The 27362-nt window shown below is 42.9% G+C and overlaps 1 protein-coding gene across 1 annotated transcript; it reads right to left on the minus strand.

Annotated features, from left to right (window-relative positions):
• Positions 1-942: 942 nt before the first annotated feature.
• n4bp3 (NEDD4 binding protein 3) lies at positions 943-26597 on the minus strand. Its single transcript, XM_083914757.1, has 10 exons — positions 26559-26597; positions 5340-5591; positions 5061-5208; positions 4202-4411; positions 3767-3888; positions 3423-3618; positions 3231-3323; positions 2886-3137; positions 2442-2700; positions 943-1713 (listed from the first exon to the last, which is right to left on the minus strand). The coding sequence occupies exons 2-10, from the start codon at positions 5576-5578 to the stop codon at positions 1328-1330; spliced, it is 1905 nt and encodes a 634-aa protein (XP_083770883.1). The 5' UTR covers positions 5579-5591; positions 26559-26597; the 3' UTR covers positions 943-1327.
• Between the last annotated feature and the right edge of the window lie 765 nt (positions 26598-27362).

Below are 27362 nucleotides of genomic sequence, written 5' to 3' on the forward strand. Positions count from 1 at the left end.
ATAATCTGTTGATAACTTTCATTGCAATCAAAAGATGTGGAAATCGCCCATTTAAGACAACAGTGTGCTTGAAGTACAATCAGATCAAAATTACATTGACATGTACAAAATATATAGATCTTATCTGACAGGAAGCTAGAAACAGCTCCAATGTTTCCAATTTCTTAAGTGTGGTCACTCAGTTTTCTTGGCAGCAAAGATATAGCATTAGTACCTTGGCACTAGATCGCTTTAATCCTCGATACTTAACGTAGAGATGCAGCTCTCCTCTCAGAACCCAGGTGAACCGTGAATCTAAAGAACCTTTTGCACAGACTAAACACATGAATCCCTTTGAATCCTTTGGTTACTTTCAAGACTTTACAGCAGTCCAAAATTGAATACCAAATGAACAGAGACCAGTTAATATCAGGATATCAATTTGCTCATTTACAGGTGTATAATTGCACAGAAGTCATAAGCAGGACAGTCCAGGTTTTGGTTGTATTTTTACAGAATTGACGCAACTCTTCTGCCAAGGACAGACGAGGCACAGACTATTTCTGTGCAGCTACCCTCAGCATTTAGTGTATCCTATCCTATGTCTGTAGGAAGTTATTGGTCCAGTCTTTGCAGGATCAAGGCATTAAACAATCAACAAGGGAGCATGGACAGAGAATGCAAATGGACAGGAAACTATGGAAGCCCATTTTCACCAGGAGAAGAAAAGCAGGTGAAAAGTGATGCATGATAAAAAATAAAGATAAATCAAAATTATGAGATAATAAATCAAACGTACTATCTCATATTGTTGACTCATTTTTACATCATAGGAAATCTAAGAACCCATCAGCTATCTGGGCAACGGCTAATATTTCAGGCTCTCCGGTGTAGCCAGCGAACATCCGGTTCAAGACTTCCTCTTCCAAGAGGCATTCATTGTTAGCAATTAGCAAGTTGAGCTAGAGAATTGAGAAGGAGTTGAGAGATGGTGTCTCTATGAACAGATATCTGCATGAGTACAAATAAATAATATCAAAAGGCTTATGTAAAGCTAACTCTTTGTCAGACGGATAACCAATGGTTTTGGTGATGGGAAAGGCATTCCCTGCGATTTAGTAATTCATATTATTTATGTATAACTAATAACTTCATATTTCATAACTCTGACATAGGTCAAATTTGAGTTCCTTAAACTTTGTCTTAGTAAGTAAAAATGTTTACTTCTCTCAATATTTTGACATAGTAAGTCATTTTTTCCCCTTTTCCTGGCAGGCTTGGGCTTCCACAGAGCCATTCATCAGGGAGAAAACAGTTTGCGTTGCAAATACCTTTAAGTCCTCCAAATTCAAATTTCAGATGATTCAATTCTCTCTATCCACGGCAAGCCAGAGGAAAGTCTGTCCTCTTGTTTTTCATCCACTTTTTCACTCCTCAGCTCTGGCACTTCTCTTTCCAGTGTCCCATTTCTGCTCCCTCCACCTCCTCCTCCCCCTCCTCCTCCTCGCTCTCTGCATGCCCTCAGCTGGTGCAGTTCCCTCTCCAGCGCTTCATTACGGTGGAACATCTCTAAGTAGCTGGCCTGCAGCTCCTTCTGGTAGCGGATGACCTTGTCCTTTTCTGTCTGCCATGTCTGCCTCTCTTCCTCAAAAGCCATGGCTTGGGCCTCGCACTGGCGTCGCTCCAGCAGAAGCTCTGCGCGCAGACGCTCCTCTGTAGGGCCCCCACACCCTCCTGCAACGAAAAGGTCCACATGGCTTCAACTACAGTCCAGCAGAGCCTTAGGGGAAATATAATGAAAGACATTGGCTGCTTTTAAATGTGCAGAGAGCTCTCCTCCTGACCTGGTTAGTCAAATAACCTGATTTTGGGTACATGTAAATGTTGCATGTAAAGAATTCAAAATAACCCAGACAAGTTCTAGCTGGGTTGATAAGAAACTCAGGTCGGATGCCTCACTAGCTGTGATGTTAAACAGAAGTCTGTGGCTCCAATTTCCAGGCTTTAAAGGGGGATTTCAGTATTTTACAACTTGGAAAAATGTATGACCCATGTATTTCTGTGTAAGTGACTAATGGCAACAGCGTTTTGTGAAATTGATCCAGTATTGAGTGTGAGTACTGCAGCCTGGCCGCTGTGAACCGCGCTGCAATTTAATCAAACAGGGCAACTGCTCACCGACAATATATGTAAAAGTCTTTATTTTTGCCACTGACAGGCTCAGATTGTTATAAGTGTCTGACTGGGTTAAAAACATACTGAAATTTCCCTTCAACTAGATTTGAAATATTTTGATGTTTATCAGTTAGATCCAGTTATTTTTTTGTAAAGTCCCTGTTTTTTATCAGCGCTTGCTGCATGACTAAAGGAAGGAATATTCCTTTTAACCATCAAAGCACGTAGTTAAAACACTGCCAGTGACGATATATACGCTGTAACAAGAGACGGATACATAAATCTACCTGTAGCCCCAGCTGAAGGACTGTCTTCTGCTCCCTTTCCGTCTTCATGTCCAATCTGAGAGGGGCACCTGCGATGCTGTGTCCCCTGCAGGACTAGCTTTAGTGCATCTATCTGGCCCTCCCTGTTGCGCAGATCTGTGCGGGTCTCCCTGAGCTGCGTCTTCAGCTGAAAGATCTCACTCAGCTTCTGGGTCACTTCCGCCTGGGAGTCCCTCAGCTGCTGCTTCAACAAGGAGATCTCTCCTGACTTCTGGCATACCTGAGAGAGAGAGAGTAATGGGAAGATAAGGGATAGGGACAGGAGACAGATACATTTTTACTGACCTTTTTCGATCATTTTAACAGGACAAATGAGAAAGGAATTCAGTTATCTCCCCTGTAATTACTACTTTTTAAGTGCTGCTCCCTGCAATAAAGTCCCCCCCTCCCCTCCAAAGGCTGTACCTCCCATTGCGTCTCCTCCAGAGTCGGGCTGGTTCGCTTCGCCATGGCTCCAGCCTCATGGCTTCTTTCCATATTCAGGTTGTCAAGCTCTTCTTGCAGTCGATTCTTCTCCTGCTGGGCCTTGAACAGCTGCAGCTGCAGGCTGCGCTGGGAGCGCTGGGCATGCTGGGAAACCTGACGCAGCTTGGCGGCATACAGGCGTTTCAGCTCCTCCACCTCCTTCTCCCACAGACGCTGTTTCCCTTCAAACACCTGCATGCAGCAAGCAGATGGGGGTCAAACTTCAAAAGATAAGCAGCTAGATGTATAGCTAGTTAATGGTGAAAAACAGACAATGAGATTCACCTGAGCGATGGCGCCCTCACTCTCATCCAGGTTTCTTTTCATCTGTTTCAGCTCATGTTCTTTCTCCACCAGGCGTTCCTCCAGATCCCGGACCTGGAAAAAATGACATGAAGGAATTACCAGTCTGTAAGTCATTCTGACTTCCCCTTCCATCCATCCATCCATGCATCCATCCATACATCCAATACTTACCACTTCCTCAACAGACAGGGAGAGTGTCCATTCATAAGGAGGTGGAGCCTCCCCTCCATATGGAGCCAGACGGCTTAGGGTTGCCATGCTCCGACACGCCATCTCCCCTATGGCCGCGCCCCCTGACCCTGCAGCCTTCGCACCCAGAGAGGTGCGGTCAAGGGAGCCAATGGTGTTGATGTGGCCCATAGATGCACTAGGGTAAAAAAAAATAATCCCCCGAAGACCATTAAAATGTCTTCCATTATCACCAACACCCACACAGTCATGAGTATAAAAAAACAATCATAGCAACACTCCTTTTGAATATAAAGTAGTGCTAAGACAATAATGCTGCGGCAGACCTGATGTGAGACAGGTGTGGGCGGAAGGGAGGCCGGTATGGCGGCAGGCTGTTCATGGAGTTATGGCCCGAGTCTGACAGGTTATCATCCTCCTGACTCATTCCACGCACTGAGGAGAGGGCCTTGACAGTCATAAATATACAGTTATTCAATACTGAGACATTAATAGGTTGAGAAAATAGTCCCAAATAATGGCTGAATAAAATTTAAAATTATATATATAATTGTTTTGCTTCTATAATCAATGTGGAGACTGGATTCAATTCACTTGTTCCCAGAGCTTAACTTGCCAACACATTTAATTAAAGCCTATGAAAAGGTTTTTGAGATATTCTGATAAGTGAATGACCACATAAATGGTCAATGACTTGGCATGGACATTGTTTCATGGGGACTGGATAAAGGCTTAAAGTAACAATCATAGTTTTACGATACCTTGTTACCACTGGGTGTTGGTCCTGCGTGACGGGAGGGTGAGGAAGAGGAGGAAGAGGTGGAGACAGCTTTGGGGGCATGGGCGTAGGCTCTGTGCAGCCCGTTGGAAAGGCCGTGTTCCACATCCTCCGACTTGGAAGACGGATAGAGGTTTTGCATGGAGCTGAAATTTTTGGGGGTGACAGGCTTGAAGGCAGACCTTAAACGAGCCTGGAGAAACCAAGGAAGAGGCACTCTTAGAGGAGGCAAAGATAGCAGAAAGTAGCAGAGTGAAGGCTAAAAGGCAGAGAGAGACATTACTCACAGCAAAGGGGGCCGGGCTACGGCACAATAAATCACAGTGTTTCTATTAAATCGATGCTGTCCCACCCTCTGTGTTCTTAGAGTTGATCAATTCGAGCAAAAAGAAGGTGAGGTTTGATTTCTGCAATAAATTCAGCAACACAGCAGATTCTCAACCTATGCCGTTGAGCTGGATGAGATTTGAGGCTGATTTATGTCGGTAACAGGCTACAGGGGTGTTGCGAACCGCTGCCTGAGATACATAAATGTGATACTGATCAATTTAACATAGCCCCAGCAGCCAGTCACTGGCTGTATATAATTCATAAAAAAGGGAAGTAGTTCAGCTGCATCTGTGCCTGTATCAGTGAATGAGATCTAGTTCTATTCATACCTTCAAGTGCCTTTGAAATGTAATACTTTCAAGATTGCTCTGATCTCTTTAAGTTATCTGTTTTTCTCTTATACTAATGAGTTAAATTATATATAATATGGTAAAATGTAGTTTCTTTGAGCATCCAAATTCATGATAAACTTTATTAGATTGACCTTTTGCAGTGTTTTAAGCAATATTCACCTTTGCATACTTGCCCCCACTCGGCAGTGAGTTCTTTGTTAAATCTACTTCGGTGCCGTCTTTATGGTAGACCTTGGCGTATAAGTTGTCCTCCTCACGGCCAGGGTTAACCTCTTTCTTGCCATCACTGCTCGCTTTAGGCTCTTTTCTGTTTGGAAGCACAGTAGGTCAGCTAGGGTCAAGTCCTGTCACGTTTTACAGCTTCCAGAATACTTCGCCAACATTGCAGCATGTGAAATGTTTTACAAAAAGCATCTGCTTCTTTAGAGCAGCACTCACCTGGTGATGTTGAGGTAGTTGAGTAGCTCTCTTTGGGTGAAGCCTTTCTTTAGGAGGCCGTTGGTCTGTTTGGGTCTCACCTGGGGCACTGCGAGGCTGCCTTTAGTCGGAGACACGTCAGGCCTCTCAACCAGACTGCCTACACTTCCCATGCCGCAACGGGACGAGAGGGGCAACGGGTTACGGAAGTTTTTGTTGGGGCCACGGGTCAGAGGAAGAGTCTGGACTGAGGTTGCCATTGGTTACAGGGCTCTGTGGGGAGCAAAGGTGCACTGTAAAAGAAGAGAAAATGAAAAGTGAAGTAGGTCAACCTGTTTATCGTAAGTAATGAGCTGATGACCAAGATGACCTTCTCTTGATGGCAACATATCATTATAGGCTTTCTGTTAAGAAAGCAAACTGTGTTTTAAGCAAATTTACCATTTTAAATACAAGGTACCTGTTCATTCTGGACTTTTTAGGACTGCAACTAACAATTACCTAAGTCAGTATGATCTTGTGATTATTTTCACATGACATCTTTAAATGTTTTGTCCAACCAACAGTCCAAAACCCAGAGACCTTGAGTTTACTGTCACAGAAGACTACAGAAAACGAAAAAAATAAACACACTTAAGAGAATGGAACCTGGGAATTTTGCATTCTTTCTTTTAAAAATGATTTAAAACCATAAATAAATGACCAAAATAGTTGCTGATTAATTTTCTGTGTAAATGCAATTGTCCCCCCATCCTCCTCCCCTGCTGGCCAGGCCCGGCCTGCACTCACACTGCTTCAAAAGATCCGGGCCATGGCACAATTGCTTCTTGCTCATACGCCTATAAATACAGTACCTTCCATGGTCGTGCTCGTACATGTGCAATCATGCCGTGCTGAAGCCCACCTCTCTCAACCAGGCCAGAGCATGGAAGCGTGCCTAGGCTTGGTATAGTTGCACTCACACTGGTCAAACAAAGTAGACTTTAGATGTGAATCATGCTTTGTCATGGTACGAATGCCAAGTGTGAGTGCTCCCTTAAAACACACTCACACGTAGTGACTCTTTACGCTTTGCATGTTAGCCTACATTTACATAGCAACATTTGCTTATTACGACTAACCACAGTAAGAGCCAAAATCATCCTCTGGACACCATGAATGTCTACAGCAATTCAATTTAATTTAATTTTATCTACAGTGCCAAATCATAACAAAAGTTATCTCAGGACACTTTACAGAGTAGGTATAAACCACAGTTCCCCCACTGAGTACGGTGGCAACAAAAACCTTCCCTATAACAGGCAGGACCCAGACAGACCCAGCTCTGTGGAGGACGGATATCTGTCTGCACCGGTTGGGGAGGAAGAAAAGAGAAAAAAGATGGACAGATGGACAGAGAGAGACGAAGATGGACACAAAGACAGACAAACAGACACACTTCCAGAGAAGCAGTCAACCACAAAGTAACAGTGACTATAGTGCGACTATAGAGTATCAGGAAAAGTATTATCCCCCGGCAGACTAGGCCTATAGAAGCATCATTAAGCAGAACAAAATCAGCTTAAAAATAACAACATAACTAAGGGCTCGTAAGCCCTAGCTGTAAGCTTTATTAAAGAGGAAAGTTTACAGTTTACTCTTAAATATGGGGACAGTGTCTGACTCTCGAATAACACTTGGGAGTTGTTTCCACAGGAGAGGAGCTTGGTAGCTTAAGGCTCTGCCTCCCATTCTACTTTTGGAGACTCTAGGAACGACAAGTAGCCCTGCATTCTCAGAGCACAGCGATCTAGTCTAGTCAATTCAATGTGGCTAAAAAATGTACTGTACTGAAAATATACTTCACCTCTTGCTCCTTTACTATTCTGGGTGGATGTTGATCCCTGGAGGTAGAGAGAGACGTTTCATCAGCTGTGTGTCTCAGTAAAGGCAGCTGTCTCAGGGCACAGCTACAACAACTCTGCTTCTCACAACATCACAGTGTTGCACTTCACTACAAAACAATCACACACATACTGATCTCCCTGAAAAACCTTTTATAGGAGAACAATGAATGCAAAACGATGTATTTACAAAGAGGACAAATCCCAAACCAATTTAAAATGTTGTGTTTCATAATACTGTTGTTACAGCATCTGTTTCGCCTCTCAGAAGCTCATGTTATTCTTTCCCGACAGGACAAATCAAAAGACTGCAGGATCACGTGAATCTGTGAGGGTTATGTTGTTGTTTTTTTAGGATTACAGTCCTGCTACTTGACTCTGATTCAACAAGTTTACTACTGTATAACAGGGTTCATTTCCTTCAAAAAAGTGGTTTGGTATCAATACACACTACGGACAAACAATCAAGTGCTGCGGCAGCAAATCTCCTGTCTCCCATGAAAATCATGTGTATACAAATGTACCGATCATAGTCTGGCTTAATAAGTCTAGCGTGGTCCAGATATTATGGCTGTCTGTGTGAGATTAAGTTTTTTACGTAAGTCACCGCAGGCAGCATTTTGTAAAGAAAATAAACAATACAATGGCTAACATTTTCCTTTGCCTTTGAGAAAACTTAACCAGCTACATCAACACTTTGAGTTTGAGCCTCTTCAGCTCTACGCTGCAAATCTTCTCTCAACATCGTCTGTCAAATCACCCGCATATCCCCTCCCTTCCTTCTTTTCAGACAACCTCATTAAGGCTTACTATTGATTTCACCCTTTTGACCCTCTCTCTTCCCGTGCATAAACACCCCCAGCAGCCATAAAACATTCTCAAGGCCATAAAACACACAAACAGTGTGCAGAGTGGAGTCTCTCTGACTATTAACAGGACCTGGGGGGTGGGAGTTCCTTTTGTGCTCAGCCAGATAATGTGGCACTCATAGAACAGGTAGAGTTTAAAGGGCCATATCAAACATTTTGTTTAATTTAGCTAAATATAACTCTCATATTGCAAAAAGTTAGATTTCCATGTCTTTTTTATTATAGTGCCGCTTGTGGTGCTTAATAAATACTACAGAAGTATTTAACACTCAATCCACAGAAAAAGGCACACGGCCCGTATTCAGAAACTGTGTCTTCAAATGAGCCGTCAGGATTTTTGTACAATTGTGATGTCACAACTATACTATATAAAGGTAGAAAGTGCGGCTACAGTCATTCCCCTGCGGCAGAGACGCAGAAGAAATGCTGACCACTCAAAGCACACTGGGCGTTTTCAGGAGGGGTTTTAAAGAGACGTGTGTTTCAGACAGAGTTACAGAGTACAGGTATATTCAGACAGTGTAAAACGCATGTTAACATGGAGTAGAAACCCAAAATATGAACCTGAAAATTAGCATTATATGTCTTTAACAGCACTGCTAACCATTTTTCCAACCACACCAAGATTAATTTTCTAACTTGTAGCTATTGGTCTTGATTTATTTTATTTTATTATGAACGTAAACCGGAGAGAGTTAAATTGCTTGAGATTGGTAATCCATCACAAAGAACATGATATTGATCTGTGGTAATCCATTTTCCTCCTTCGTACTTTCAAAGATATCTGATATTTGAGATATGGCTTCCAAAAACAACTCTTCTGTAACGGTATGTTTTCACAAGATCCAATCTGAAAGATCACCAACAAGCAAACATGAATGTTGTTTTTCTTGCATTAGAAAGGGTGCTGTTTGACAGATGGCTCTTATACTAACTCAGATATTAAAGTGTCCATAAACGCACCAACAAGCGGGTGATTTACACAAAAGGTCTAACTGTAGAGACCACGAGATTCAGGAGCTTTTGTCTTTAAGTGCCACACCAAAATTGTCACACAAATTGTCCAGGATTCATGACGAAACAGTGTTGTTTTACATAAAACGCATTGTGTACAACAAAGCTTGGGGGGGGGGGGGGGGGGGGGGGGTCTCAGTTCTCAGTCAGTAAACACTCCTGACACACTACCTTAAAGCAATATCTCTCTTGCTGCAGAAATACTGTACACTATATATGAGCACAGCAGTGACACTCTAGGATCTCCTCTTGCTTCTAATACAATCCACATTTATCAAGAGCTTTGCACTGCTGGCCTCTATAGTTATAACAATTATGCAAATGGTTAAAACAGGCATAGAAAGCTCTGCAACGGCAGCTCCAGCCCACTCCACTCCGGGCTCTCAGCCAGTCCAAGATGAAAGCAGCCCAAGCTGCTCATGTTTATATTCATGAGGTACAATTTCTCCCAATGTAAAACTTTCCACTAAAACATCCGGCTTCTAATTAGCCAATATAATACAGGCTCAACTTAGGCTCAGGAGAGAAACCTTTTAATCAATGATGATGAATATAATCATGTATAATGTGACAACTTGGTCTGTCCGTCCAACCAGGAAGTCTTCGTGTCTTGGGTCAGAGTAAGACATGACAAATGTGAGTCAGTGCAGGTCATGCTGAGTGCGTACAGTATGTGTCTGACACCATATGAATAAATCATGAGTGTTTCAAACCTAATGGCCACCAGCCAAGGTCTGACAGTATTTTTAGTCACGGTATTTTACTCTGTTTGTGTCCTGTACCTGCCAAAGACATGAGGCCAATCGATGCTTGATGGGAATCTGGGGCTGAGGTGGTGGGGTGGGCGGCAAATCAATTCCTTTAGATAGGAGGGTAACAGTCATTTTAGGCCGCAACCACAAATCTAGCAAGACTGAAGAAATCTTGCATCCAGTTGTTTTCTATAATTGCCTTCTAGTTTATGGGCCTGAGTAAACCAGCAGACAGCAAGATTTACAGCCCAGCCCCCCCGACAAACACACACCTTTAAATCTCTTACACACACACACACACACACACACACACACACACACACACACACACACACACACACACACACACACACACACACACACACACACACACACACACACACACACACACACACACACACACACACACACACACACACACACACACACACACACACACACACACACACACACACACACACACACACACACACACACACACAGGATATATATATATCAAAGCAGTGCTTCCTACCAGCCTTGAACAGTTATGGTCTAATTGAAAAGTGCTCTGTTGTTGATTTATGCTTCTTTCAAAGCAGTGCAAACTTTGATCAAAATGTTTAACATTGCCGTGTCAAAGTGGTGTGTAGGTAACGGATGAGCCTCTCTATCGATCTGATGCTGTACACTTTTACCTGCCACTGCCGCTGCTCATGTTTCTGGTGGCCTCCTTGCAAAAGTTAAATGCTGTAAGCAGGAGCTATAAAGTGAAATCACTACATGAATGAAACACATTTACTGACTGTATCCGGTCAGAACACTTTGGCATCCTGTTGAATGTAGATGAGCGTCACTATAATAACCCCGTGAGAGTGCATAGTTCATGTTAAACTGAAGGAGGAATAAAAATCACATTATCCTGTACAATCCTTGTGATATAAAGCAGTGCATACTAAACAGGAAAGATGTGAACATGAGGTGTGAGCTTTTTAAGGCTTTCAGCGAGGCTTCAAAAACACACTGAAGGCTTTAGCTCGAGTTTCCTCAGGGTGATATAACCGTACAACTGCCACTTCACTTTAATCACAAAGAACACAAAGCATGCAGGCTTCAAAAGGAGGGTTTCAAGGACGCTCTCTCCTAAAAATATTGTAATCAGGTTTCAATGAAATGAAATGCTTGAGCGTGAAGAGGGGACATTTCAAACCCTCAAGAGACACAAAGGTCAGCGCTGGGACTGAGACAGAGGAAAGAAGGACGAGGAAGCCAAATTCCAAAGATGCTTTACACAACACAAGCTCGGGCTCGTCAGTTTTTGATGCACAAGAACGCTCACTCCCACGGACGCTCACTCACACTTGTGTGTGTGCACGCGGGTCACTCAACACAGCCCCGGAAAAAGCATACGCACTGTTTGCAGCTCCAGATCCTCTGCCCTCTTCCCTCGGCACTCTCACTCCCCTGATCCGCGATCAAAGTTTCTTTTATTTGTGGGGTAACTTTGCAGGTTACATCTGAAACTCCCACACAGCGCACACTGTTACATTATATAAGCTCTATCAAAGCTGTGCTCGCTAGTTTTCACAGCTGTTAGTTGTGTAAAACACTACAGAGCGATTACCAAGTCAGCCACTGGCCTTATTTAATCTATTCGCTACAGACGGCTGCAGTATTATATTTAACTCCTCATACTCTGCTATGACAGGATATCATGGGGGTTTATGGCAGTGTCGTTAGTTATACGCATCTTGCTAACAAAGATGCTTCTGCCACATTTAATGACCCAAACAGACTTATTATGGACATTATCTGCCCAGTTCATTTCAATGACTTTACAGATCCCGTTCCCTCAAATTCAAGGACCCAACATGATTAATGGATTTGAGTCCTTTTTAAGAAAAAAAAGTCAAATTTCTCTGACTCCAGCTTCGTACATGTGAATACAGTCTGGTATCTTTCATCCTCTATGACAGTAAACTGAATATCTTTGGTTACAACATGGAGAGAGCGAAGACTCAGCTGTATGGCGGTATTTCACTTAGTTCAGTGAGCCGAAATAAAGATACAAATGTACAAATTTTAATGTGTTCATAACACTGTAATAATAGCCTATGCTATGATTTTCTTTTATTAATAGTTACGAAAATATTCAATTAAAATGAACACTTAAAATGCCAAAGACGGGCTTGCACGATTAGCATCAAGCCCAGTTCACGTTTTTCCACACGAACCAACAACAGTTTTAACTAAGTTTCAGTAGTCAAAATGTTACATAATTAAATCAAATATGGATAGTTACTTATAGACATGTGTTCCTTAAGGTACAGCTGAAATAAAAAATAGCGAGAGGTAAAACCACAGCTTTGCCTTTACATCACAACAACTACGGCAAGTCTGAGAGACAAAACTTGCCGTAAAAACTCTCTTAAAAAGGGCGGCACTTTATTATTTAAGTTACTTTGTTATCAGGTTCAGCTGATATTTTTTTAATTTGAATTCCTGTTTGTACTAAATATTTACAAATAAGTTCCATTACTGTTTATTGTCTAAGTTACTTATTTAATTTAAATTTTTAGAAGTTTAAGCCGGTGCACAATTGTTTATTTCAATAACAAATGAATAAATACATAACAATTCAGTATTGAGGTGTTCATTTGTTACATTTTGTTTTAGAAAGTAGGGGAAGTAATGTTTAAGTCAAGGCTGATGCCTTTAGTCTCCTCCACATGCTGAGGTGTACACTTTATTAATTCAACAATTGTATCGGATCGGTATCGAGACATAAAACGTTGGATCAGTGCATCCCTAGACAAAACCACTAGTTGATTTATTGAGAAAATGATCGACAGATGAATTGACAATGAAAATGATCATAATCTGAAGCCCCAGTGAACACTTCTCTGCTGTGTTCCAGTGATGGCCGACAGCACAGCACACAATATATTGTGCAAGTTGAGCGACAACAACGCAAGTATATAAAATTTCAAGGACAGGTCACCGTGGGAACGCAAAAACACATCGCACTCCACAAAAGCCATTCAGGGCAACTTTTCAACATGTTGGACAAAAAAAAACAAGGATCTCATCGACTACTCCAAATAAAAATGGGCAGACTGGGTGACCAGTGTCTACCACTGAGAGCACAACATTTAATTAATGTGATTTCACATGTGACAGACATGTCACATATGGTGGAGAATCAACTGTCTAAATCTGTAGGCAGCAGCAGCAGCAGCAGGGTGAACTGCGCCAGAGGCCGACTAGGAAGGAAATATCAAACTCTCTGATTGACTTTTACATGCTAGCGTGTAATGAGTGAGTGTCTCTGGCTGTGGGGCATGACAGCAGAGGAGTGCTCGGCAGCAGCCCCTAATTGTTAGCAGGTTATTCATTATGTAAGGTAGACAATCAGGCAGACAGACATCGTTCCTCAACACAGACCCTGAGGCCTTCCTGGGGAGCCAGGACGCTGAGCAGCAGGGTCGTGAAATGTTCCTTCTTCTGCGCGTCTGAAGGCAGTCTGTGTCAATAAATTCTGACAAGCTACACACAGACATGAAAATTCAGTAGAGTCCTCTGTTTTCTGAATGAGAGAGCCGGCAGAACTGTGTGTTAAAGGTCGACTTTCACTTCATGACACTCAAGATGATGAGCAGTCTCTCTGTGAAACATGGGACATAACTTACAGGCGGTTAGACGTGGTGGTGCTAAAGCTGAAGGCCCAGTGTTCAGTCTCACACTGTCCCCATTGATGAGCAACACTTGAGCCTTTACAGAGGTCAATGGGTCATATTTGGTCACAGCCGTAGATACAGGGTGCTATTGAGCACATAGACAGTCAAGAGTAGACACAGACGTTTTCTAACAGGGGAGAACTGACACTTTAGGGAACACTTGACCAGATTATACTATACCATTGTATACACCCAGTGCATTTACATGCAGTGTTAAAATCTGATTATATTTGGGTTTAGGGCATACTCTGGTTTCTCAAACACCATACCCCTGGTAAAATCTGAGTTTTCATACCCCGGTTAACAGACCTAGGTAACCCCTTCAGTAATTGTATGTTCATGCATGTAAACAGTGTTCCCGGAGTTATATCAGGTTACGTGTTTGCGCATGCTCCTTTGGTTATAACTGCCCCTCCCCACTCCGCGGCAATGATTTTTGACAGGGAAAAAGAATATATAAGGCCTTGGTTGTGCTCGTTTCTTACTATTCTGCTATATTAACTGCCATAACATATGAGTCATATTCACATTACTATATATATTGTTAAAATTACTGTTACTTTTGTGGTTACTCGGATCTCTGGAAGTGTCTCTCCGTCTGTCTTTCTCTCTCTCTGTCCATCTGTCTGTCCTTTCTCAATTTCGCTCTCCTTTTCTTCCTCCCCAACAGGTCAAGACCCATGGCCGTCCTCCACAGAGCTGGGTCTGTCCGACGTTCCTGCCGGTTAAAGGGAAGGTTCTCGTTGCCACTGTGCTCAAAGGGGGAATTGTTGGGTCTATGTAAATCATAAATAAGTCTTTTCCTACTCTGTAAAGTGTCCTGAGATAACTTTTGATATGATTTGGCCCTGTGGACACACTCCATCGGGTGCCATATTGGCACTGTAAATAAAATTGAATGGAATTGAATAAGGAAGCAACGGCGAATAATGAATAAAGAGTCTGAGGACTTCGCCCTGGCAAGTAACATCACTACCAAGAAGACCCATGTCTGTTGTAATTCTGTCCAAAAGTCGTTTTCTCCCCGCTTTCCAAATCGTTGTGATTTTGACAAACTGTATGTTGGCGGAGCGCCACCCACTTTACCGGAGGTCGAGTTACTCCCGTCATTTTACCATTCAACCCCTTTCAAGTATAAGTGGGGAACTACAATGATCCGATTAGTCCCTTATCCATAGAAGGGCCATATTCGGGTTACTGCTGTGCTAGTAAACACACTTACTCTGAACTCATTATTATGAATTAAATATTAGCCCAACTATTCTGCTGACACTGTGTGATGCACTAATAGGCTTTTAAAGCAATTTTTGACTTGTACTAATATAATAAAAGTAAAAATGCAGTTGCTAAACAAGTTTACATAGACATTTATATAAAGCAAGTTTAACACAGTGTCAACACAACAACACTACACTACATCACTGTAGTATAACTTAAAGAAGAAGAAAAAATGTAAGTGCAAAAATACGCTGCGGGTCGTACTGACAGATTCTTACATCTTGGTGCCTGTCTATTTGCTTTATGATAACATTTTTTAATGGTTTGGGCATTTGAAATGCATTTTGTACACAATCTCATGTGATATAGGAGCACATCCCTAACCTCTGAGTTGGACCTTGCACATTTTCCATTGGATAATATGTCTGTATTTCACTTTAATTTTGAGGACATACAGTATCTCAAGGTTTACCCCTAAACATGACTGAAACATATCATAACTCAGTATACAAAGCCTGCCTAGTAAAGTTACATTATATGTGACTAATGTGAAAGATAAATTCTTCCTCCCCAACTGCTGCCATGCCTGTCATCCATCTCATTATCTCATATCTTCATTTACAACATTTTAGTGGTCGAGCGGATCTGAGCTGGTTTTCTCTCCAAATTGGTCTCGAGTTTGTGCGGAGTAGATAAGATGAAACTGAATGTCATGAAACTGTCATTAATCATTTCCACAGCACTCTACATAATTATTGACCCAGAAAAGAAAACCTCCAAACTCAAAACTTGGGACAAATTTAGAAACAATGGCTTCCTTAGAGGATTTTATGAGCCCTACAACTCTGTTTAGAAGTCTCACCGTTCTGATCTTGACTGCTGGTTTTGACCTGGTCTCACTCCACAAAATCAGCTGTCAAGACTTCCACTGAGGCGGACAGGCTGAGGTGGGTTTCCTACCTTTGCATCTGTTAGCCTATTGATGGCGGTCTGCACAGTGCGCCTTGGCCTTTTTCTGCCTCTGCTGACTTTACGGTATTGTATTTCCACACAGAATTCAATTATAAGCTCTGACTACAGCAGCAATGGTGGGGTTATCTGGGGTGACTGGTCGGACTGGTGTTTCATGGAACCTTATTGATCTGGATCTGACTGTTGTTGCATAAGGCTGCTTTAGTGTGAGAAGATGGCACCCGAGAGAGTGTGTCCACAGGGCCACCTCTAGCCTCCAAATGTATTAATAGTGTTATTTATGGGGAAATTTATTCAACAACACCCCGGCTCTAGTTCTCTCCCGACCGTACAAAGAATCTGTTTTGTTAAAATATCCGGTTCTTCAAGTTGTGGTGTGAAAAAGGATTGATTACATAATCCCTAACTTTGTTTACATAAATGTCTGTGTCGATCCATCACTGAGGTTACAAGTTCAACTTCTATGGGTGTGTGTGAGAGAGATATTAGTACTAGCAGCATACGGATAAGTACCTGACCTCAGTGTTGTTTTAAGTGACATCCACTTGCCCTTCAAATCCCCAACACAAACACACACACTACTAATCTACCAATCACGCTGAGTGGTAAAAGCAGCAACATGCTGATCAAACAGTTTTGATACTAGAGGTAAATCTGATAAAAGCAAATATAATTGAATGACACGCACTGTGTTCCTTTTAATAAAATATAGTTTTTGTCCAGCGGCACGTCTCACACTATCCATCTATTCCACTATCACAACAAATAGTGAGTCCTGCATTTCTAAATGAATTGAAAGATTGTGCGTTAGCTAAACCATGCTGCACCCCTTGGTTATTAAAACCACATCTGCCAATCTTTTCTTTTCACAAACGTCACATAGTGTAGTTAACAATCATAATGGTCCCTCGACGCCAGACAGACAAAAGCAGCATCTCATTTCTACAAAACCGTCGTTGTTTGGCTGACTTATTAGATAACTTTAAAGCACCCTGTACAAGGGGTCTTACTAATAACACACAGTGCTGAGGTTAAAGCTAACAGTCAGCTAAAGTCAGCAACAGCTGATGATCTATTCAGAAGACATGGCGATAAAGAAATCATACTGTTCTTGTTTTGCAGATAGTCCCAGTATTTTAAGTGTGATGAGGGGGAAAAATAAAAAAAAGATCAACATAACCCTGTTTAGCTGTTTTTTTTTTTTTTCAAATTTTCAAACAGTAATGTTCCACTTTTAACATATATAAACACACTGGATCAGAATGTTTCTCTTCTCCTGATATCATCAAGGAGGTCAACAACTATAAAAAAACAGCACCAGAGAGAAATATTTTCTCACTAACTTCATTGGAATTTCTGAGCAAGCATCAACAGAGTGAACTTATTTTCACCGTATCCTCAGTCCACTTCAAGTTCTCTGTTTGGTTTCTGTTGTTAACAAGCAAAGCCTGTACAATGTTTGCTAAGTGCTGCTATCAGCAGAGTGTGTTCAACACAGAGCACAATTTCAGAGTGAAGAATGTAAAGGGAGAGAGCGATGTGAGGAAACAAACTCACATTCCTTACATTTCTCACCAGGTAATTATTAATGTGCCTTCACATTACCCATACAGCACTGATAAGGGGTGATGTGGACAGGGGCCTGTTTCTCTGCTACAGGTCCTGAAGTGTTGTGGGTTATTTAAAACTTAACAAGTGTGTATTATCCAAATCACCTTAGTTCCCATGTGAAGTTTGTAATATCAGACACTCAATGACTGATAGTTCTACCACATAATTAGAGCGGGGGAGCGGTACAGTGTTAAATTGAGCTGATAAAGACGAAAGAACAAGAGCTAGCTTATTATTAAATTCATTAGAGCGAGGATGGGGGGGGGGGGCTCTCTTTCTCTTTTCTCTCTGTGGCTCCTTTGTTTCCTGGAGCGGTTCATGTAGGAGTCATCATTCTGTTAATAGAGATAGAAATCGAGTGGTTCCCACATCGACCCACACCTGAACCACTTCCACTTAACAGCTGCAGTGAACATACATGCATCCATCCACACACCCTCAATGCCAGACCACACACTCAGCACAAACACAAAAAAAGGAAAAACGTGTGGACCGCAGCTAAATATTGACCGCTCTAGATGTTAATGCTTTCCTATTTAAGCCTAAATAGCCTGCAAAGATAAAAAGCTTTACTGCTCACATCCCAGCAAACTTTTTCTTTGCTGTCATCTGCAGTGTCAGACCAGAGGAAGAGTCAAGCAGGCTGCATGTCAGCTAGTAAACAGTGGTGCTGACGCATGCTGATACAGTCAGAGGATCAGCACTTTTTCCTCCCGTGGAGTTTCACCGTAAATAAAGTGAGTGTTTGTTGTTTCGTCAGGGAACTACTTGAAATCAGCTGGTTCATCCAACACCGGTCACAACTTTGGTTTCATTGCCGTCACGGCTGGTAACAATGAACAATGAAACATCAACATGAGAAGAAATTCACCTTGTGCAGCTGTGACGTTTTGCCTCAAGCTATACAATTCATCAACAACTAGTTGTTATAGTTGGAGAATAATTTGTATCTCTGCTCCATAGTTTGGATCCACTCCAAAATTTGATGGGTTCTTCATTCACCCTTCCACCAAGTTTAATGAAAATCGGGACAGTCGTTTTTACGTAATCCTGCTGACAGATAAACAAACAACCAGACAAACAAACTGATAAACCAAGCCCAAAACAGAGCCTACGTGGTGGAGGAAACAATACAAGTTGGTCTAATGAGATGTTGTTACTCAGCTTGGGTACAACATTGAGCCATCAATAGTCCTCAGGGGAAATTCCAGGGACACAAATAGACTCAATCAGACAGACAATCATCCAAAAAAAAAAAAAACCTCAGAAAAAGAACATACTTAAGGAGGTTTTATTGGAGGCGTACAGCTCAGCGGAGCAGATAATCCTATATATTGTTCTTTAAGCACCATGTGGCTTCACTTTGGGACATTCAATAATTTACGGTTAATTAGCACATTTGTTCAGTGCTGAAAGTGAATGGGGAGGCAGAGGCTGCTGCTCAGTGTGACTTCATTCACCCAGGAGAAAAGATTTAGTTAAAAAGTTATCCAATTACAATTCAACTCCACTGCTAACAAGCCTGCCTCCTGGGATGAGTCATTAACAATCAGGCTGCTTTCTTCTTCTCTCTGCAGCTCAAGCTGTTCTTCTGAAAGTACAGCCTTAAATCTCAGTGAGTTCAGAGCATATTGGACTTGCTGGCATGTCAATAATTCAAACTTTTCCCAGCGGCACGCTTAGGAACGTAAAAATATGCACACACATGTTAGTTGAGTTCTTACTTTGATCTGGAGCCCAGTGTGACCCAGTAGACTGGGGTTTATTCAAATTCAGTGTCATAAGACTGACCTTTCTAACAACCCCCCCCCCCCCGTATTAATAGAGATAAAAATAAAAGGAAAAAGTCACTTATTTACCTGTTAGTCCGTTTGTCCACCTGAAACTTCACTACTCTGCTCCCACTCCCATGCTCTCTCTATTCCTCTCTCTTTCTGTCTCATGCTCGTGCAACTGATTATCACGCCACATGACTTCCTGTTTCTCAGTCTGTGATGGCAGCTGGGAGGTGTGGATGGGAGGGAGCTGCATGGGTACTACCTGCTGACCCGCAGGCCACGACAGTATGACTTTATACCAATCTAAACAGAAGACTAAGCTGATGCTTTCAATGCAGACAGCAGCATCACTAAAGGTTTAACTGTGTTATATATAAGAAACAGGGAGACATCACTTAGTCGTCCTCTGCAGAGCAGCTATAAGGCAGTTTTCACTCCTCTGGGAGAACCTGGTACTTTCCTACTCACCCTACACCCTCTCTCTTCCCCTCCTCACCTGATCATCCCTTTGTGTTGTTTGAGCCCTCTCAGGGGCCAGTGTGGTTGGACTTGTTCACCCAGTTTCCCAAACAAAAGCCCCGCATGTGAACAGCTTTGAGGCAGTGAATTCAGACCCTGCATCGACACAAGAGAGCCAGCTTCACCGGACAAATATCAACAATACAATGTGTCTTGTTTGCTTGCGGATAATAAGACAATAATGAGGGATCAGACCTGGGTTTAAAGACAGACAGCAGGAACACAGAGAAAGAGGGATGACGGTAGGAAAAAATAAGAGAGGAGAGAAGAGGAATGAATGGAAAATGAGAGTGGTGTGGGGGTTGTCTCAGCATGGACTGTCTGGACAATAGTCTGAGTGTAAGTCCCTCTTCCTGAGGCTGGGTTACTGGACGTGTTCTGCATCGTATCAAGTTACATAACTCAAACTGGAGACGTTCATGTCTGAGGGGGGAGAAAAGAGAGGACATTGTTCTCTGCTCCTCAACCAGGAGAAGAGATCGACTCCTTGCTTCTTGAGTTGAGGGGAGAGAAGAAGGTCTCTGGACTTTTTAAAGCTGGCACCGATAGGTGGGCACACAGGAATCCCAGCTAATAAATCACCTTGCCAACCAAAGATGCACAACGTAGCAATTGGCATGCTATTAAACGCATTCCAGAGCAAGAATGTGATGTTTTGTGGTGCCTTTGGGCCTGCCGAGTGCAATTTGAAGAAAATCAGCTGAAAAATGAAAGAAGGGGATAACCCCATCAAAGCTAGGCAGCCCAGTCTAGCACTTGAGCAGGTGCCGCTGTACCCCTGTCATTAACAGGGGCCCCACAGGCACATCCAGTCTCAGATTCCAAAGATACCCGGTTGTAAGTCTCTCAGCTGGCTGAAAGAGAACCGGCAACAAGAAAGCTCTTGGAACCTGGAGGAGTAGTGCATGCGTGTTTGAATGGATGGAAAAATGGCAGCAGCAGGAGGGAGGACAGGGCAAAGAGAGAGGAGGAATGTAGAGTCCATAGAAGAACAGAGAGGGACTAGTCGGAGCCTGCTCACAGATACTGTACCTGTCTGACCAGTCAACTAGACGAGACAACAACCCAAGCTAGACTCATTTCCTCTGCCTAAGCTCTTTTGGACAATAACATTACCGGAAGCAGCTATGGGAGGCACGGATGTCTGGCTCTTCAGAAATAACATTATCCGCGGTCAGACATCCACCTGAGCTCCATGTCTCTGTCAGTTCTTTTAGAAAAACATGACATGACATTATGAAATTGTGTCAGTAAGGACGTAGAAGAAGATAGCGGGAGTATCTTATTTAACAGAAACAGCTTTCCCATAGAAGAAACAAGAATGAATCATTTGGGAGTAGTTCCATTCTTAAAGGAATAATATCTAACAAAATCTAATCAGTTTATCCTTGAGTCCAAGTTGACATTTGTGCCAAATGTCAAGACATTTCCTACAGGGTTCATGAGATGGACGGACGACCCTCCACTGGAGCGGAGGCATAAACACAAACAAGAAAGGTAAAAGTAAAGTGCCAGTGAGTCTTAACCACTGTTCCACTTTACTACCTGTGTGACCCGAGTGAGACATATGCAGGTCGCTGCAACTGAATGTAACCTTTAAATCCACTGTATTGATCCTGTGTAAAAGAACAGGATGTGATAGCAAACTGAAAGGCTACTGGAGAAAAAAAAAGAGCTGCGGCTGGCTCGATGACTGCTACTTGTACACGTAGATATAAATATACAACAATGCCCACTCACAGAGGAGGGCTTTGACTCACGGCCTTTTGTTCTGCTGCGCTACAACTCTTCAGACTAAATAAAAGCGACATGTGCCAATTACTCTGTATGCATACTACTCATCCCAACACACAATGTAACCATTGCTGCTGATATCTATAGAAGGGAGATAAGCCTGATCAATAAAAACATGAGGAAACGATAAGGCTGGGCTGACTCACAGGGAAATGTGACTACATTTGTTAACAACACAATAGTCCCAGATTGAGATGCTGTCAGAGTTAGCGCCTATTTCTCGTGTGCCCTCTGAGTTGGTGACATTTATAGACAAAGGTCACAGCATGAGGTCTGTCCACCCTCCTGCACTCTCAGACCTCTACCCTCTGAAGGTCACAGGGTCCCACTTGTCCCATGAGGATAAAACTATTTTTCAGCAGCAAGGTGGCAGGTCAACCAGCCACACAGTCAGTAATAACTCAGGAAATACTGGTAAGTGGAGATTTTGCTATAATTTATTATGCCTGCCGTTTCAACCTGCGTTTCAACCACTGAAAGTGACGAAAAATAAGCATGTAAGGCACTTATATATCATCTATCATTTGTGAACTTGACAATATCTACATTTGACTTACAGGTATTAAAAAAGCCCCACCAACATTGCACTTATATATTATATAAGTGGGATAAATATTGTTTTGGGGACATTTGAGAGCAACAAAAAGGCTGTAAACACAGACACTGAGATAAGACCACCTATTGCATCATATTCAGTTGTACCAGATTGCTGCAACAATATAATTTCCCCATTCGGGAATGAATAAAGTAATTATCTATCTCTATCTATCTATTTGTCTATCTATCAATCCATCTATCTATCTATCTATCTATCTATCTATCTATCTATCTATCTATCTATCTATCTATCTATCTTATAAAGTTGTTACAGCTAAAGACAAGGAGACACCAAGCCGACAGTCGGCAGTCAGTCAAAGCTCAGCCATCGTGAGCTTCAGTCGCCCTAGTTTTTGCGGTGTGTCCTGCACCGTTCAAACAAGTCCGCCCTTGTTGGCAGTTAGTCCGCCCTCGTTAGCACTTGTCTGCTCTGGTTGGCTGTTTTTCAGCCGATTCATGTTAAATCAGTGGTGGAGCCGTCAGAGCCCGTCGTAGAGAGAATTACTCAGCCAGATTATTTTTCTAGCTATTGAACTCTTTAGCTGAAACAGAGCTGAAGAGAACTGCAGAGCTGGGTGATATTTCTCTGTGGGTTCATCTCTACAAACAACTCCATTCTTATAGTCAACTGAGCCGCTGTTAATATAAAGTACTGATGAGTGCAGCTTTAACGTGTTTCTTGAACAAGGGGTTTTCTTTGAATGAATTTGTAGTTTTTAAATATTCTAGTTTTAAATCAGTCCAGGAGGAAATGTCTGGAATGACAATATAGTTTTTAAAAGATCAATCTTCATCTATAAGGGAAAACCTGTCATTTGGGGATAATGATTAACATAGGTGTGTTCTCTGTTGGCACTCGGAAAATAACTCAATTCAAGCCTGTTAGCCCTGCAACTTGACCCAAGAATTTCTTTTAAAAAAGTAATAAAAGTTTTAATGTGGCTAATGAAATCTGAGCTCACACAAAATCTCACACAGCACTGTGGATAACCCTTGTTTGTGTGGTCAGTTCAACCACTGATCATCTAGTGCAGAATTTTTCTTTTATCTGAAAGTTGCTCACACACATCAGACCATTTACTACAGCTTTTATGTGAAACTGCCTTATATCCAACAGTGGCAGAATGCAGGCAGGCAGCCTGGCCAAGCCCCAGGGTGATTTTCTTAACCCAGCCAGGCTTTAATCGCAGCGACAGACGGCCCAGAAAGGGGATCAGACAAGCCACGGGTAGAGGGATGACTGAGGAGTAAAAAGCTCTAAGGGTGCACTCACACTGTCCGTCCGTACCGTGCCCCGTGCTTTAGGGTACTTGTCCCCCCCTCCCTCTCCCACCGCGGCCCAGGCCAGTTTGTACTCACACTGCTTGGGCCTTGCGCGAATGCTTCTTGCTGCCTATACGTCATCACGCCGTCACACGCGTGTCATCGCAATGCGTCTCTTTGTTTACAAATCTTTCCATAGATCTCAGAGTTTTTGTGCGTCTTGTCTGTTTTTGAATATTTTCATCTGACCAAATCTGCAGTAAACACTCCACCTCCACATCACACCAACGTGAACCTTTCGCCGCCATTGTTTTAAATGTCCGCACATAGTCCGTCCTTCTTTTTTTCTATGTCCGAACAGGCGCACATAAAATGACGCCAGAACCGCCATAGGCCTCGTGCATGTGCAAACTTGCTTTACAAAAGCCCACCTCTTCCAAACGGACCGTGGTCGGCAAGGCCTAGGTGCGGTACGGTTGCACTCACACTGGTCAAACGAACTAGACTTTAGCAGTGAAACGTGCTAGGGCACGGTACGGATGGACAGTGTGAGTGCGCGCTAAGTGAGCAACACTTTCTCCTCAGAGCAATCAGGCATGGCCTTGTCTGTAAAGAGTCGTGAGACGAGTGCAGACATGAAGAAGAGAATAGGGTAATAGGATGAGCCCAAGATTAGAAAAGAAAATGGGGAGAAAGGGGAGGAGAATCTGAGGAAACAGTGTTGAGGAGGGGAAACGGACCAAACTTGGTGGGAAGGGCTGATTAGTGTTTGATTAGCTGGCTGGGGGGAAATCTGTGTCAACCAACACAGTGCCATTATGACTGAGCTCTCACCGCTGCACCATCTGCTAGACTGTAGTATGCATGACTGACCTGCCATGCACTTACACGCTACTACACGACAAGAAAAAGCCTAACAGCATTGGCGATGTTGGATTTATTTGGCTCTGACAGGACAAGTACTTGGTTTACACCTTCATTAGAGTTTTACAGTATGAGTAACATACTGTGGGAATACGAAGGCGTGGAGTTTATTTAAACTTACTGTGCTTGATGGAGAGTTTGTATCCTCCTCTCTCTAGGTTAGGCAACAAGAAGCAAATGGTCAGACATCTGACCCATCAGCAGAATTAGTGTTTCATCAGCTGCCAGTACTTTCAGGACACACACACACACACACACACACACACACACACACACACACACACACACACACACACACACACACACACACACACACACACACACACACACACACACACACACACACACACACACACACACACACACACACACACACACACACACACACACACACACACACACACACACACACACACACACACACACAGAGAGAGAGAGAGAGAGAGGAGTGACAACACCATGGGAGCACAGAACAGCTGAACGAAGAACATCACATCAGCTGTCTCTGTCTGATTCTGCTGAGAGAAGAGCAGCAAATAGACAGACTGTGCTAATAGGCTGTCGTCACAAATCAACCAACAAGCTTTCAGCTAATAGATGGGCTTTGCAATATTGTCAAAATCAATCAAGCATCATGAGACTTTCAATCGTTTATCCCAACGTCAATTATGTGGCAATGATCAGTGTCACCTCTTAAAAAAAAGATTAAACGTTATTTCGATTTGTCTCTTAATGTCTCTAAAAAGGTTCAAGGTGATGACATCACAAGTTATCAGAGCTTAAAGCGATGTTTTCAAATTACTTATTTAAAGAGACAAACTCGGACAAAAAACAGAGACAAGCCATAATAAACCTTACAGATGAGAGGCTGAATTCAGCATGTTGCTATATTTGCTTGATAAATGACCAAAACAATCAATTAATTAGCAGCACAAATTCAATTCAACTCATTCCCATTTTATTGGGTTGGTGGCAGAAGTTTCACAATAGTAATTCAAAACTTCTGCATAAAAATTGAGGTAAATGAGAACATATTTGTGTATTTATGTGTGTGTGTGTGTGTGTGTGTGTGTGTGTGTGTGTGTGTGTGTGTGTGTGTGTGTGTGTGTGTGTGTGCTAACCCTTTAACCTGGAATACTGTAATATTGCAGTCACTCCTTACCTCAAACAACTCCAGCTACCCCAGCACTATGTGATGCAGTTGGTGATAAAAGAGAGCTGAATGCAACATCTTATCTGTTGGTCACCTCTGTGTCATAAAGAAGTGGGCTGAAGGAGATGAACGAATGCATTTTTGTGCGGTGACTTGAACCCTAAACAATACTCAAGCTGTCTCAGTGATTGCCATGCCGTAATCAGTCACACACTTCACACCAGCAGAGACAGCACTATATCACCTCACCATCACCTCTTTGAATTCTATGTTTCTAAATTACAGGATTGGTTACCACGCAGTCTCCAACAACACCTCACACATCTATTGTCTCTCTATTGTCAGACCTGATTCCCTCACTGACGTCAGCATGCACCCACAACCACCGCACTCAAAGGACTCTTCCTGCAACGCTCCATGAGTCCTCGGGTCAGAGGTCACCTGTGGCCTCTGGTCTCCACGACAACAGTCTGGCAGTCCCCAAGACTGAGCCGGTGTCTCCCCCTCCACCCTCACACACACTCAGGCTCTCAAACAGCTTTTGTCCCCAAACTCCTGAGCATCAAAAGAGACCCAGGAGTGTGAGCGAGCGTCCACCCAAACAGTAACAGCCCTGCAGGCCAAACACTATTCAATACACTGCAGTGGAGACCACCATGCTCTGCAAAGTGACAGAAAAAAATGTATAAAAAAACATTGCTCATTCAACACCATCCTTCTTCTTCCTACACACACACACACACACACACACACACACACACACACACACACGCACACACACACACACACACACACACACACACACACACACACACACACACACACACACACACACACACACACACACACACACACACACACACACACACACACACACACACACACACACACACACACAGTTGCCAGGTCAACAGTGAAAACAAACTGTAAGGATTAACCCTGATTTAGGGACTAACACTCACTGATCCATTTGAGAGCAACACTGTCATTACACTGCAGGCTTTAATCTACACAGTCAAGCAGATCTTACAGTTTATTTATTCAGGTCCGGTGTGGAGAAACTTTTGGACATGTCATCATCATGGACAAAAACACACCGTGCCCTAACACTGGCACACACTCAGCATGTGCAGGGTAGAGCGGACCACGGAGAGATAAGAAAAAAACTGGCGCTTACCATATTCTGCACGCAGGACATCTCTTGGACCGGCACGGGTACTCTGCTGCAGTTTTGTCTCTTGCTGGTTATGTAATGAAACAAACAGCGTTCACGTGGCTCCGCGGGATATTTTCCAGGACTTTAGTGCAGAGCAGCAGGCAGTGATCGTGCAGAGAGCAGCGCAGACTGGGGCCGTCTCTTTTCCCTCTCTGAGGTTTGAACAGAGTGAGAGGAAACATGAGAGGCAGGGAAACATGTGCCGGCTCCCCGGTGACTGGACCGACACACTTCAAGTTGTTGAAGGGGAGACAGCGCCATCTAGCGATAAGACATGCAGGTGCGCCACACAACACACCAGGAGCACCTCAGAGAAACACTCACTAATTTTCAATTTCAGGGAATGCAACTTTCAGGGAACAAGTGAAAAATACATCAAAATACCTTCAGAGAAAATTGCTTCCCCCACAAAATGGTAATTTGTAGAATTATGTACCTCATATTACATTGAATTCTTGAAGAAAGTTGAAACAAAGGTTGAAGAGAATTTGTTATCTCTCACACTTAAATGATGTTTCCAATGTTCCCAACCAGGGAATTTGCTGCACAATGACCATTTTACACGACAGGTCCTGTATTATTAGCTATTGTTATCAGTCTGTGTTGTAGAGGGTCCCTGTGTCAAAGTATTATATATATAAAAAATCCCCTCCAGACCATAGACTGTACGAGCAGAACACCGCCATCTAGTGTCTCAAGATCGCCGTCACAACAACAAAAAAATTATTTTGGCAGTCGGGTTGCCATGTTTGTTGCCCAGTAGCC

Source organism: Echiichthys vipera, assembly GCF_963691815.1.
Source record: "Echiichthys vipera genome assembly, chromosome: 6".
Classification (NCBI taxonomy): domain Eukaryota; kingdom Metazoa; phylum Chordata; class Actinopteri; order Perciformes; family Trachinidae; genus Echiichthys; species Echiichthys vipera.

Coding starts and splice junctions, on each gene's coding strand:
- n4bp3 (XM_083914757.1), bottom strand. CDS start 5,578: ATGGCAACCTCAGTCCAGACTCTTCCTCTGACCCGTGGCCCCAACAAA. Junction 3,619..3,766: donor CCACACCTGTCTCACATCAG/GTCTGCCGCAGC, acceptor TTTTTACCCTAG/TGCATCTATGGGCCACATCA. Junction 3,324..3,422: donor CCCTGTCTGTTGAGGAAGTG/GTAAGTATTGGA, acceptor CATTTTTTCCAG/GTCCGGGATCTGGAGGAACG.